The sequence below is a fragment of the Melozone crissalis genome, unplaced genomic scaffold, assembly GCF_028551555.1.
Source record: "Melozone crissalis strain CALT ecotype California unplaced genomic scaffold, PUWL_Pcris_2 ptg000013l_1, whole genome shotgun sequence".
NCBI classification, from domain to species: domain Eukaryota; kingdom Metazoa; phylum Chordata; class Aves; order Passeriformes; family Passerellidae; genus Melozone; species Melozone crissalis.
In genome coordinates, this window is record NW_026535791.1 from 33,032,128 (window position 1) to 33,046,808 (window position 14,681).

General features: G+C 33.9%; 1 protein-coding gene across 8 annotated transcripts in view; it reads left to right on the forward strand.

Moving 5' to 3' along the window:
- GPC5 (glypican 5) overlaps window positions 1-14,681 on the forward strand; it is a 588,801-nt gene that overhangs the window by 200,250 nt on the left and 373,870 nt on the right. Inside the window, exon 7 of one of the 8 annotated variants that reach the window (XM_054271917.1) lies at window positions 12,357-12,420. The exons of the other annotated variants lie outside the window; for them this stretch is intronic. Within the exon in view, the coding sequence (XP_054127892.1) occupies window positions 12,357-12,404 (48 nt within the window). The 3' untranslated portion in view covers window positions 12,405-12,420. Of the gene's footprint in view, window positions 1-12,356; window positions 12,421-14,681 lie in introns of those variants that run through there. 8 annotated transcript variants of the gene reach the window in all.

Sequence of the window (14,681 nt, forward strand, 5' to 3'; positions counted from 1 at the left end):
AAAATAAGCAATGTGTTCTGTAGGCACAAGAAAAATCCGTCTGGAAAGCAATCTGTTGCTCTGAAATCTTATAAACAGAAATCTCATGTTATCTGTGAGGGCTGTGTGTTGCCTAAAGAACTCATCTGCTCTTTGGAAGTTTTGGAATTGTGGAAAGCAGCAGCACAGTATGGAGCATTCAACTGCTTTTGAACACTGTGGGTCTGAAATCCATGTGGATAACACAAACTGTATTTGAAACTGTACCATATAGTTTATGGTCACAAATTTTGCTCAGCACAACCCTGGTTTTGTCTTGAGAGACTAAGTCAGCGAACAGTTGAAAAATCAGTACCAAAGGTGAAGTATTTAATTTGCATGAAGTCTCAGCAAAGCTGTTCAGGACTATGGAGCAAAAGGAAGTGTCAGAAACAAGCTGTGCTGTGCATTTTTAAAGCAGTTTTTTGTTTCAAGAGAGAATGCAGAAAAATACAAATATATCCTGGCAGACTATCATTATGCACTAGGTTTGTGGGTAGGTTTCTTAGCTTCTCTCCAGTACAGAAATAGTACACTGCTCTGTATTTAACTGACTGATACATTTAAAAAACGAAACCCAAAAGAAGCCTGATAAATATGCTAATTCTAAATTCCTTCTAAAACAAGCATATAATAAAAAAGACATTCACAGAAGAAAACTTGTCAAGATAGAAAAAAATATTAGCTTTGATAGTAACCTGATTGAATAGAGATTTATATATTTCTTTTCAAGACAGGTTAGCTATTACTTTGAAAAAATATTTTTCAAATTTAGTACTTAAAAAAGCAAACCAATCTTAATATACTTTATCAAACAGATTATGCAGTCTAATTTAAATTCTTTAATGTGTTCATTTATTTGACTTTTCAAAGATTTGCGTCTTGAAAGTAGTATTAAGTTATTTGTTGGCTTAAAACCAGCATACTTACCAGTTCCTTAATGCTGTGTTTTGGCCTTTTCAACACTTGTCTGTGTCTGATAAGGTTCATTCTTAAGAGCAGACCGAGGAATGCTTTGAAGAAGATCTAAACCTTCTGCTGCCAAATTCCCACCCTGACTTGTTTGCAAAGCTCCATCCTTGTAGGTCATACTTTGGAGAGAAAATGGAGACACCTTTTTCTCATTCCTACTCTGAAGCCAGTGATAATTGTAGTTAAGTGCTGCTCTGGCAGGGGGACATTGGTGGGACACCTCTGCTTCCTCTCTTTCCTGGACTTTTATTTTTTCTCTTAGTGAATCATTCAGCTTGATCTGTGGCTTGCCTCACTGCACTGATATGAACAACTGTAGGATAAAAAACCCCCAAGCAATGAACAATTCATTGCATCTCTAAAGAGAACCCTAAACCAATCCCGGGTCTGTAAATTTCTAAACGAAATATACAGAGCCCAGCTTTTCATGTATGATAATGTTTTGATTAGAAACTTCTCTTCTTGTAACTTGCTTGTCACTTCAGTTGAGCAAAGTTAATTAGTCATTAAAAGTAATCACTATCCTCATCTAGTTTACTTGACACGTGATTACTGCATAAATGTCCTCATGGGTACACTGGCCCATAGAACAGGCTGAGCAAATGATGAAAAGAAAATTTAAGAGGACTAAAGGCTTATGCTGATAGAAGTACTGTAAGCTAATTTTAGATAAAAGTGTTTTCCTTTATTTTCTGCCTGTTAATGGGATGTATATTTGCAGTGAATACAGAATTGTCCTATCCTTCTTCTATAATCCTTAAGTATTATTTTTCCAGGATCAGTTTCCCCTTGTCAGCTTCTTATTTCTGCTTCCTCGCCTTCCCCAGTTCATCTTCCTCTTTTAAATAATCACATGGGTTTCATCTCATTCCATTAAATATTTCCCTGTCATATTCAACATTTCTTTTAACAGGTATCTGACCTTCTATGTTTCCTGCTGGTACGTAGGTCTGGGACAATGACAACCCAGCTCAAAAGCAAGAAAATTGTTTCCCATTCAGTCAGGACTATAACTGAAAAAATTAGTTTAAATATCTGAGTTAAAGTCTTACTGTTCGGTACTAACTATTCTTGCAGGAAAGGAGGAGAGAAGTGTATTATAGCCTCTGTGAAAACTTTTGTCTTTATTGTGATGAAAGATAGGAAGTTATTTCCAAGTGCAAATAATGAATGACTATGATAAAAACACAATGATAAGAATGAAAGAGGCTGCAAAATTCCAATTCTGTTACCTTGAACTGTAATTTCCTTCTTAATGCCGCTGCCTTGCCCTAAACTCTGCCTTGCAACAGAACTATTTACTCAAGTCTATGCTCAATTTATCGAAGCACACAGATCTGGGCAGACAAAAACCTGCAGCATAATGTGTCAATAAATATAGCAACATTAATTTTTCGTGAAAAGTGTGCAAACTTCTCTACCAGACCTCCATCACAGTAAGGCTACTGTTTATAAAACTATCCATCATTATTTCCTTTATTTCTTGGTCACCTGATTTTACACCCTTGTCATATACAGAAATGTAACAATCTGCTTTCCAAGTAAGTCTCATACAGATTTTGAAGAATCAGGTAGCATCATAATCATGGAGCATGGTATTCAATAGTTGCATGAATGCACTTTGGGAAATGTTTTTATTTATTGTAATAATTTAATCCATTTAATCTGTATTTTCCACCTTCTGTTTGACTATTATTCTCCTCTATCATTTCATTCATTAGAAGTCCTCCTCTAAACCTCTGTACCTCCATGCCACAGTTCAATGTTACATACCTAAATATATGCACCTAGTACATATTTTATCATAGCTGTCAATTTTCCCCATTCTTCTGTTTAAGAACTCTTTTACAACCTATTTGAAGCCTTGTTTGAATGCCAGCCATCTGGTTCCTTTACAGTCCAGCTGCAATTAGTTCGTCCTGTAACAACTCTCTTAATTTCTACTGTCTACTGTTATTAATTAGATTTTTTTCCTTGCAATTTTTCTTCAATTTTAGATTAATATTGTTCGTCTACTTCTGTTTTTGGAGGCATGTGGGATTTTCAAAGTATGTCAGTAAATGCTACTATGCAGGGCTTGGGCTTCAATTTTTCTCACAGCAGCTTAAATGTTGTCTCCAGAGGTTTTTTGATTGGCTTTGTATAGATCTACATGTAGCCTTAATATTTTTTCATATCCAAAAGTTATTACTTATCTTCTCCACACAACTCACAGGGTTCACCATAGCCAGGTGAGGTACTGTGATTTCTTTAGTTACTACATTTAATAAGAGTGCATTTGTTATTGCTTTTACTGGCATTCTGTGCAGGTCCTTCAAGAAACCACTTGTTTGATTTTCTTTGAGTACTTTTAAGGAAGTTTTGTATGAGGAATGTGCTAAGAACAGAGTGTAAAGTTGGGATTGAGCTGGTGAAGTGGGGATATATCCATTAAGATACTTTTTAAAATATACCACTGGGTTGATCAGATTCAAGTGTATTTTTCTGCTGCATAACTGTAGTTAAGCTCTGCAGGTGTTGCAAGCAGACACTTGTGATTTTGGTGTAAGTAAAATTAAATCTCGTAAAATAGTCAGCTTGATATATCTTGGGGGCTTATATGTGAAGATGTCACCTTATAAAACATCAGTTTTAAGAAAATTGTTTTCATGCACATCAGTAAAAAGATGTGTATCTTCCTATCTAGGAGGAAATTTCTTCAGTTAGAAACTTTTGTGTGACAGAAGTTTTATCAAGAAACAACGGTTTATGAAAACATAACAAATAATAAAATAGACAATTTGGGGAAATTTTGAGGAAGCATTTATTTGGAAGTTCTTAAAGAGAAAAAATATTGGTTGTAAATGAAACTTCTAAATGAAAAAAATTGTTCTAACATCATATACTTTTCATTCCTTCTTATGTTTCCTATTCAATTGAATTCCTAATTTTTCCTAAAACTGTTTTTCAACATGAAGGAAAAACGCCTAGAAAAAATGATTTCACAGAAACAAAAACTAATATAAAGTGTTAATAATTGAAATATAGGAACAAAGAAGCAGCTATGAATATTTAAATTCTATTTTAGTTTTATTTGATATTTGTATAATAGTTTCTATTAAAAAAATTTCCCCTCAGTCATTCTTTTGAGTTTTGATTCCATATTCAGCTTTAAAAGACTTAATTGAAGACTTTTAATTTTAAAAAATTGCATAATATGGAGAACTATAGCCTCATTTGTTTGTTTCAAGCCAATTTTGAATAAGACATTTTGGTATTATGATGAACCAGGAATGTCATCTGTGCACCCTGAGATTGTGCTCTTTTCCACTGTACTTCTGCCTTTTGCAGGAATGGGTGACTTAGTTGAAGACTTAATTTTATAAAATCATTTTATTTTTGATGCTGCTCAATTTTTTTCTCTTTTCCTCTTCTTCTCACTCTCTCTCTCCTTTGTTTGCCAATACATTTAAAATACTAATAAGTTTCAAGCACTACAATGATTATTTTTGAGTCTTGCCTTTATTGCTTTCTAAGTTATATGACAGTTTCATTATTCAGGCTGTGAAATATGCAAGTTCCTTCAGGATAGGAATATACTATATTGATATTGTTTGTATTTTTAGAAAAATACAGAGTAACATGAATATCTATCACTGCTTTGATATTGAAAGCAAAGTCGTAGCCTTGGCTCAAATACTGAGTTATTTAAATCTTAAATACTCTAAATTGTTTGCTTTCTCTGCAGGAAAGGGAAAAAGACACCTCTAGAGGCACTTCAGGCTTGAGATATTGTTAATCATACTTTAGAATGTCTAATTTGTTCTGTTTTGGCATTTTAGTATAACCACAGTCCAAACTGAGGTGCCTCTATTAGATATATTTGGCCAAGGATATGGAATTTGCTTCATTGTGGGCAACACTGAATTCTGTTTGCATTTGTTCATGTGGACCTAAGGCAGATGTTTTTCAAGACTGACTGCTTTTCTGCATCACAAAAATCCTGTATGTTTCTAAAACCTTTTAGAAACTCCCCAGACATGTAAATGCCATTAAACGCCCTGATAAGCTAATTTCTTGGGAGTAATTTGAATGACCATAATAAATTCAGGATATATTTCCATGACACAAAATTTCAGCAGAAATGCCAGTCTTCAGGAGGCCCATCTCAGCACTCTTCTTATTCTTGTTTTCAGAGTTTTCAATAGCTGGTTTGGGGGGGTTGGGAGGATTGCTTTTGCCCAGCTCTGATGTTTGCAGTATAAAATTAGGGATATGAGAACAACTCTGCAAAGGTAATGCTTTGGAGTAAAAGATGTATCTGAAATATCGAAATTCAAGTATAACTATAAAAAAACAGAGGAAAAGTATTATAAGAAAGTGAGGATCCAATTCAAAATCAATAAGCAAAAAAATAAAGTCCTAGTGAAAATAAGGAACTCCACGGAAAGGTATTAGAAAGTGCAGGAATTACATTGAATTTCCAGAAGCCATGCTGATTTAAATTCATGGGCAAGAGTAAAATAAATAGTAACAAAAATTTCAGCAAGAAAAGTAAAAAGCCTGTTTGAGAGAGCTAAGCTTCTGTTCATCTATTTAAGCAACAAAGATGATAATTGTTATGAAATCTGAAGCGTGATGAGTGGGAATGAGGCTTTGGAAATAAAATGTAGATGATGGAGTTAAAGTAAAACATTTTAAGTCTCAATTTGAGCTTCTAAATACCAAAAGATGGACCACACAGCCATGAATCAATTTAGGAGAAAGTGAGGAAGAAAGGAGAAAGGAGGAAATGTGATAAGAGACAACCTGTGTTTACAGAGAGCCTGTGACAGAGCAATAGAACATCTTCTCAGCAGTATAAGATGTTCTCAATATACCATTCAAATATCATGTTGTAGAATCTTTGCTTGAAGGAGTACCACGGAAAAGTTTCTGTAATTCAGTAAGATGGTTGCTGAAATATTATATCAATTAAGTTTGAACTCTAATTGGAAGAATAAGGATTATGGAGTTTGTAGTGAAGAAATTAAATTAAAAAGAAAAAACAAATAGGAAGAGAAAAAGTGTCACCATCTCTGTTTGAAGAGCAGTTGTTAGACTGCAGAAAGATTACTAGAATGGTAGGTCAGCATTGCAGCCAGTATTAAAGGATTTTGGCTTAAAAAGGGGGTATTTTACAAATTTGGAAATTACAAGATTTGGCAATCTGAAGAAAAGTCAGAAAATATAGAAATTATTGAGAACCAAAACAATAGAAATAGAATTATATACCAAAATGTGAAATGAGAGTTTTTGCTGGACAGCTTCTTGTTACAATCCAGAAATTCTAGGAGGCTGAATCACATCAGCTGGAAGCAAATGAGCACATCCAAGTCTGGCAACTGACCATAAGATGAATTTGAGCCACCTCCATTTCCCACTAATTTGGATTCATGGAAGGCTTATTATTTTTTTCACAGCTGCAGGTCCAGAAACAGATTCTTCTCACACATTCATTTTCTTCCCAATTATTTTCTATAAAGTATTTAAATATGGTGACATATGCACTCAGGGAAGGGTAGAATGTACCTGGGTTTTATCATTTTGGTTTTTAAAAAGCTATTTCAGGTTTATATATTCTTCTTGAATAACAAACTAAATAAAAATGAAATTTGATTTTTTTTTCTACAAATTCTATGTGCTAGTTCTGTAGATTTTTATTTTTAAGCCTTATTTTATAAAAGCTTGAATAATGGTATTAATATAGGTGTATATTTCAGTGTGATTGATGAACCTTTGTATAAATATATGAACTGTTTATTTCATTAATCCAGTTGCACTATGGTATTATATTCAAAATTTTCTAATTTATTTTCAGGCTCTCTATTTAATTTTAGTGTTCCATATTGTCACAAGAAAAGATGGTAGTGAGAATTTGTATTTTCAGTTCTTTCTGCTTCACTTAAATACCTAAATATTTTGAAACCATCTATAAATATTAAACAGTTCTGTTCTAAAGCTGGATATTATAGCCTGATTCTAGAAAATAAGAGATTAAAAATATCTTACCTGCTTTGTCAGTATTAGCAACGTAAAAAAATGTTGGGTATTTTTTAGAAAATGAGGATTGTGTCATTTTGTTGAGCTTTTAATGAAACAAAGTGGATACTGCTGGGACTTAGAGAAAAAGCAACACTACTTTAAAAATTACTATAGTAGTATCTCCTGCCTTCTATTGAATGCTTCTGAGATGCACTGATCATCAGTGCTTCAGCTGATAAAGTGATTTTATTTCAGAGTTTATTGTTGTGACAGGATCAATAATCCTACTGTTAGTAAACTCACTAGAACTAAAAGGCTCAGAGTATTCCCAAACTCCACACACTTCACTAAAATATATTAAAAAATTGATTAACATTGAATATCTGCTGACTCTTTAATAGTTGTAGATTCATTTTAACCATTTTCTGCTCTATTGATATTTCTACATCTAATTTTACAATTACATAATTTCAAAAGACATAAGTGAAACATAAGGAAATTCTCTCTACATTGAACTTTCCATACGATATAATTGCAATCAAAAAATATTAAATTGAAGTGTTTTGAGAACATTTCTTTGCTTTTGCTACCCTGATGGTCGTGAACATTTTAGACTATAGAAGTGGTGAAATTTGAGCCATGCTTTTTGTAAAACTCTTTGAAAGATATGAGTCTTTGCAAAACAAAATGAAAAAATTAATCTTGCTTTTATGGCATGTCCAGGTAAACCAATATTTTTATTTCCTAGCTCTATGTGGCAAAAAAAGACTGAGAGACTTCTAAAAATATCTATTTTTTTTTTTTTTAGTTGTAGAAATACTCTCTTAGGAAAAAAAAAACTCTTGAGGTCCTAAGATACTTTCCAACACTTAATTATTTGTTTAAGCAGTTTTGAGATTAAAAAAATGTAGAAACACGCTTTGAAAAAGATTTTTAATACTTATTACTTGTGTCTTTTTCATCCATATCAGACTTGATCAAAGGACTTTCTCTCCCCTCTTTTAGAAAGTTTAATAATAATGAAAAGAGTTGACTACAGTACCTCCTTTGATTGTTGGCATATGACATATGGCATTCAGATATTGTTTTATTTTTCAATGTATTATGATTGATGGAAATCTGGATTTAATTTTCTTTTTTTTTTAAAGCTTGTATAATGCTACTAATGAAATTAATTTTACAGAAAAATATTTAAATGAAAATTCTGAAAGAATTGTTTTGAATTATGAGTTACTACACTTTTGGAAATTAATTATATTATTATTATGAATACTATAATGAAAAAAATACTTAGTAATATTCCTTGTTTTGATTTAGTGTCATTTTTTCCTTAGACATAGATTTACACAATTTTCTGCAATTATAAGTGTTAATTCTTGCCAAAGATATTTTTTAGTGTTTGTATTTTCATGGTTTTTTTCAAACTGCTGATGAAATTTTTGTTTCAAAAATGCTGAAACTTCATTCAGAAATCCCTGTACCACTGAAAAGTATCAAGAAAATGTTTTGGAAAACATAGCATTAACATAAAATGACTGGTTTTGCAGACTCTTTTCAAGAGTCTAAATCTAAAATTAAAAAAAAAAAAGAGAATTTAAAAGTTTTTTTTTTGTTAAGTGCTGACTAGCTTGCACATATTGTTACTTCTGTTGGAATAAGAATTACTCAGATGCATCTATATAATCACACCTCCTTTATCCTATTTTTTTCTTAAGAAATAATATGTTTATTTCACTTTAATACAAATCATTATTAGATAATAAAATTAATATAAGTATTGGTTTTATCTTTAAAATTTTGACTGTGAACCTATTTTTTTTGAAAAGGCACAATATCTCCTGTTTATCACAATTAATTTTCTACTGATAAGAAAAAATTCATCATTTCTCTTTAATTTCTGCTTTTAATGGGAGTTTGATTTAAAGGGTATTCAGTGATACAGCATAATGTATGTGTTAGGAAGAAACAATAAAGGAATATTTTCTTAACAAGATCTGGAAAACAGGAAGTGATGTGTTCCTAATTGTTTGTGATTTTTTTTTTTATTGTCTGTCTGTTAAGTTTTGATTTCTTTTGTCATAAATTTTAATTTAAGCTTGGTTCTTCAGGTGCCATAAATTAGCTTAAATGTATATGGTGTGTTCTGCAAAATGCTTTACACTAACACACCTTTCTCCTTCCCTTGGTTTGTTTGTTATTCTGAGGTGCTCTTCAGAATATTAAATCTCCTTGTGTTGTGAGCTCTGTCTTTATGCAATTTGAATTTCTGTTGGGGATTTCGATATGGATGGTATTAAAATTTGGAAAAGAGTTACTTCATTAACATAAGGTAAATGAAGTGATGACAATGTTGATTAGAAAAGCGATAAGCCTTTATTTTTCTCTCCCATCATATGTTTAAGGTGGGCATGTAGGTGCTAGTGAGACAGTATTTGATTAGACTCAAGAAGAGTTATGAGAAATGAAAACTGCAAACCAACCGCTGAGAATGGGCTCCCACATACCTCAGCCATCCTGCAAGCCGTGTTCCACCTGCACAGCAGTACACACAATCCAAGAACAGCTCCGGCTGAGAGCATTGGAGCCTGAAGACAAATTATCACAGAATCATGGACCTGCTGAGGATGGATGGGACCTCTGGTGATCATACAGCCCAACCCCTCTGCTCAAGCAGGGCCACCCAGAGAGAACTGCCCAGGACCATGTCCAAACAGTTCTGGAACACCTCTGAGATGGAGACTCCAAAACCACTTCAGGCAGCCCATGCCAGTGTATGGTCACCCTTCTAGGAACAAAATGCATCCTGATGTTGAGAGGGAACCTCATGTGTTTCAGAGGGTGCCCATGGGCTGCCACTGTGCACCATCCAAAAGAGCCTGGCTCCTCTTCTTTATACCCTTCAGGTATTCATGCACATTCATGAGATCCCCTGAACCTTCTTTAGGCTGAACCGCCTCAGCTCTCATGGCGTCTTCTTACACAAAATATAGTCCAGTCACTTCATTATCTTTGTGACCCTTCCCTGGATTCTCTCCAGGATCACCTTCCCTGACCTGCTGGCAGCACTTGTAAAGTGAAGAAGACTACTGGTGGTCTTTGCTACAGAGGCACATCACTGGCTCATGTTCAGCTTGGTGTCCACCAGTACCCTCAGGTCCTTTTCTGCCAAGATGCTTCCCAATTGTGTAATTGTGTGGTCCCCAGCCTGTGCTTGTGCCTGGAGTTATTCCTCTCCGAGTGCAGAATTTTTTGTATGTGTGTGTTTTTTTGGTTTTTGGGCTTTTTTTTTTTTTTTGATTTTTGTTTTGGTTTGGTTTGGTTTTGTTTTTGGTTTTTTGTTTTTTTGTTTTTTGTTGGTAGTGGTGGTATTAGTTTTGTTGGATTTTTTGTTGGGTTTTTTTTGTTTTGTTTTGTTTTTTTTTTATGACTCTTCAAAGCAGTGTTTTGCTGTGAATTAATGTATTTCATGCAGGTCTGTCTTGGCAACATGTTTAATTGCACTGTATTATTGGAAATGAATCTGTGCTCTTGGATAGATAAATAATAATAAATAACGCATACTTGAACACAAAATGTAACTCATTCAAAATGTGTATAAAAAATACTTGGGGAATAGTGAATATAGATACTGTGCCTTCAAAGAGAAAGATATTTAAACCAATCTTCAACTTTTAAACTCCAAAACTGCTCGTAAAAATTGCAATTCCAGCTCTCCAGTCCATCGCACTCCTGTCTCTCCCAAGCAGAAGAAAACAAAAATATCCAATTTCCAGTGGACTAGTAATAGAAAATACTGAAAAGTGTCCTCCAGAAGTGTTTAGTATAAAGTTGTCTCTGCAATATGTTATCTGACATGAAGTGGCAAAAAAATGCATTAGTAAGTGTTTATAGCACAGCTCTTGCCTAGAAATATCCAAATGAAATTAAATTGCTATCTTAAAAAATCCTTTATTACAGTGACCGCAGCAAGCAATCTGTTTCTGTATCAGCAAGAAAAAAATAGAGTAAAATGAACAGTAGAAAATAAGTAAGAAAGTGCAGCTATTATCAAAAGGCCTTTGAAAGTACTCATTTTGAAAAATCATTAATTCCGTACTTCATGCTCCCAAATTTTCATGAAATGTACATCTATTTCAGCAAAAGATTTTTTTCCTTTATTCCTATTTATTTTATTTCTGCCATTTTTCTATTATTTTTAGCACTGTTTTTTATGGTTTTTTGATAATATTTCAGAAAGCACTCATAATGTATGTCTCATTTTATGTAAGTTGTCAATGGGAAACCAAGTGGTGGTGAATACTGAGGAGGTATCCAAACTAGCCAAGATATCAGCATCAGTAGCAGCTTGCAGAGTAGTCTGCAAGGATGTGGCCATGATGTTCCCAATAAGCCTACTGCCTTTGGAGTACTGCACAGCATAAAGTCATGGGAAACAGAAGTGAGAGAACATTGAGAGGTGAGAAAAGGAGTGCCTGTCTAAACAGCATTTGCCAGCTTGCCAGCCATACCCTTCAATTTAGAGTTTGGAAGATCACTTAGACTTTGAAAGACTTTTTCCTCAGCTGATGCCTCCTAATAGTTTGGCAAAATAGTAGAGGTCTGCTCTCTGCAAGAGCTTTGTTAGACCCTTGATTCCTCTGACTTACCCATCTGCATTCTATAACTTCTGTATTTCCATCCATAATGCAGTCTGTACATGTTTTTTTTCCAGCCAGTTTAGCTGACTGGAAAAAGTCAGTGTATAAAATACACTGGCAGTGTAGAATAAAGCAAACTGTAATCTTCATGGAGTTCTTGGGGTTTTTGGGAAAGAAGTTGCAATAATTTTATTGTTGGTGATACCTCTGTATTCCAGTGCATTTAGAAAAAAAGAATATTCTACCATTAGTCACACTGTTTTGTAACAGTAGTGTCTTTAGTGCTGCCTTGTAAAACTCAGATATAATGAAGCTTTTTAAAAGTAAACTCTTTACTCTTATATCTCTTCCTTTTCTTTTATAAGCATCTGGAAATGATTCTGTTGTTTTAAATCAAAACTGCTCTAAACAGGCCACCCATGGTGCCAAATAGAAATGATGGTAAATTTGGCATTTATCTGCCATGTTCAAGGGAAAATGAAAACATTTTCATTTTTGTATGTGTGATTGCCTGCAGGAATGTGTACTTCCGGGATGTGAAGAACTACACAGGGTTCTCTTTGCCTTTTTCTGTAGTCTTCTTATGGTAATACAGTGAGGTGCTTGGTATTTATGACTTTTTCCTCTTTGAAACACAGGAAGCAGGGAAGAGTTGTCTAGAAAAGTCTCATGCCATTGTTTGTGCTTGCTTATGAATCTGACTGCATATTGATCTTGTTTCCCTAGACTGTACCATTGTCTATATATCTACCTGGAGCACAGCAATCAGCATAAACAGCTGGCTTCCTCCCATGCCTAATCATGGCCTTATTAACAGAATGTAGTAGAGAAAACTGGTAGTAACCATACAGCAATCTGGAAAAGGAAAGAATACACTTGTTGCACTCATCTCAAACAACTGAATAATTATATTCATGCATCTAACTTTATGCTGTTTCTGAACTTATGAAAGTATGCATGTACATGTTTTCTGAGTATATGTCGGTTGTTTGCCAGGATCAGTTTTCTGTTCAAGTGCTCTGATGACATAGTATCACTACTCAAGCTTTTGAAGTAATATTTTACTAGGTTTTTTTAAACTATGTTGTCTTTAAAAAGAATAATTTCCAAAAGGAACTAGCTGATCATAATCAGTTAAGTCAGTTTCAGGAAACAGATGAAATATCAATTTGTAAGCTGTAAGTTCATGAGTCATTACAATATATGCTATTAATAACAAGGTCTTATGATACAAACCTATTCCACGATTGCTACTTCATTTTTCATTTAAACTATTTGAGTTATAGATAATAATGAGGAGAAATACATGATGATATATGCAAGCATTAAAAATAATCTACGTAATGTCTGTTTCTACATAGGTTTTATAAATTTCTTTCTTCCTTTTAGCAAGTTATGTAAGTATATACACTTACACATGCGCATACAGAAAGCATCTTTATGCATAATCACTGAAATATCCTATAACCTTGTCTGGTTTTGTGGCTAGAGAAAAATAACTATGGTGGGAATGTCCTCTGCTTGAAGGTAGCAGATAACAGGGACCTCTTTTGTCTTGTCTATGAGGGAAAAGAAACGAGCATTGTTTGGAATTTTATTTGTGGTTCTGTCTTGTAATAGTTCTAGTCCAATGGCATGAAAGTAGATTAGTTTACAGAAATTTTGGCACAAAACTGGTATCTACTCCTGTAATCCAACATTTCCTGAATAATTATTTTTAATAGAGAAAAGGCCAAAAAACTACTTGTTCAGCTCACTATCCAGTAACTTCCATTTCAATCATAGCTTTCCTTAGCAAGTCTAATATTGTTTTGGCCCTTGCTGAGGTAGCATTTATCTACATGGGAAAAAAAGGAAACTCAAAGTTCAGTAGGGAACAACTTTATGTGGTGATTCTTGTCAAACTAGTTCTGTGTACAGTGGAAGTGTTTCACATGCTGAATGCCTGTCACAAATACCTCAATTAATTCCTTTATTGCCTCCTAACCAATTTTTTCACTTGCTGAAAGTTAATTTCTGCAATAGTTCTCCTTTCTGAGCTCCTCTGTCTGAAATGGAAAATGTTTTCATTTCTGCTTGTTTACTTTATAGGTTCCTGCAGACTTTCTTACATTAGATTTGATTGTTGAATTTAATTTCAGGAAGGCTTTAATTCTTTAAAGATAGCCTCACTTCTCAGTCACTCCTAGTTACAGACATTTAATCATTCACCACACTGCAAACAGTCCATCAGGTTTTTAACAACAGAACAATGACACACAAAAATGGAAATCCATATTATGAAAGAGGCCCTAAATCAACCCTTACTGATTAATTTCCCCTTTATTCACAAAGCCTAAATCATTCTGACTGAATCAATCAAAAAGCTATTACCTTCATACTTGCAAGTGTTACTTTCAAAATCAATGAAAACTGAATTTATTTTTAAGATGCAATATATTACCCAAATAAGAGTTCCCATTTACTTAAGCTAGAGATTTATCAAAAACTGCTACACTTGGTAAAATCTTAGGGTTTTACCTTGTATATTTTTGTGGGGTTTTTTTAATCTTCAGCTTTGTCCACATTTTCCAATTTCATTTACTTCAACAGCTGAATTGCTCTTAATTTTGTGAAAGTGTTTTTATTGTTTCTGTACATGAAGGCTCTCAGACAGAACAGATATTCAGGAACAGGAACTTCCTAGGGATATGTAAGTTGGCAGTAACTTTGGCTGCAATCACTATAAAATCAGGGAGTTCAGTATCCTGAATGAAGTAAGAAAGACAGAAGCAGTGTACAGACTTCGGGACAAGAGAATTGAGAAAGTAGGCTGATGTCCTTGCAAGGCTGCTCTCTGTCATCTTTGGAACATCGTGGAGATCTGGGAAAGTACATGGTGACTGGAAAGAAAGAGAAGCCTGAAGGTCAGCCCAAGGAACTACAGGCTCATCTTTGCCTCATTCCCTGGGGAAATCTTGCAATTGTCTTACGAGAACTAAATTATGTCTGACCACCCTACTGTGATAAAATGACCTCTCCAAAACTTCAGAAATCTCTTTGTGCAGTTGT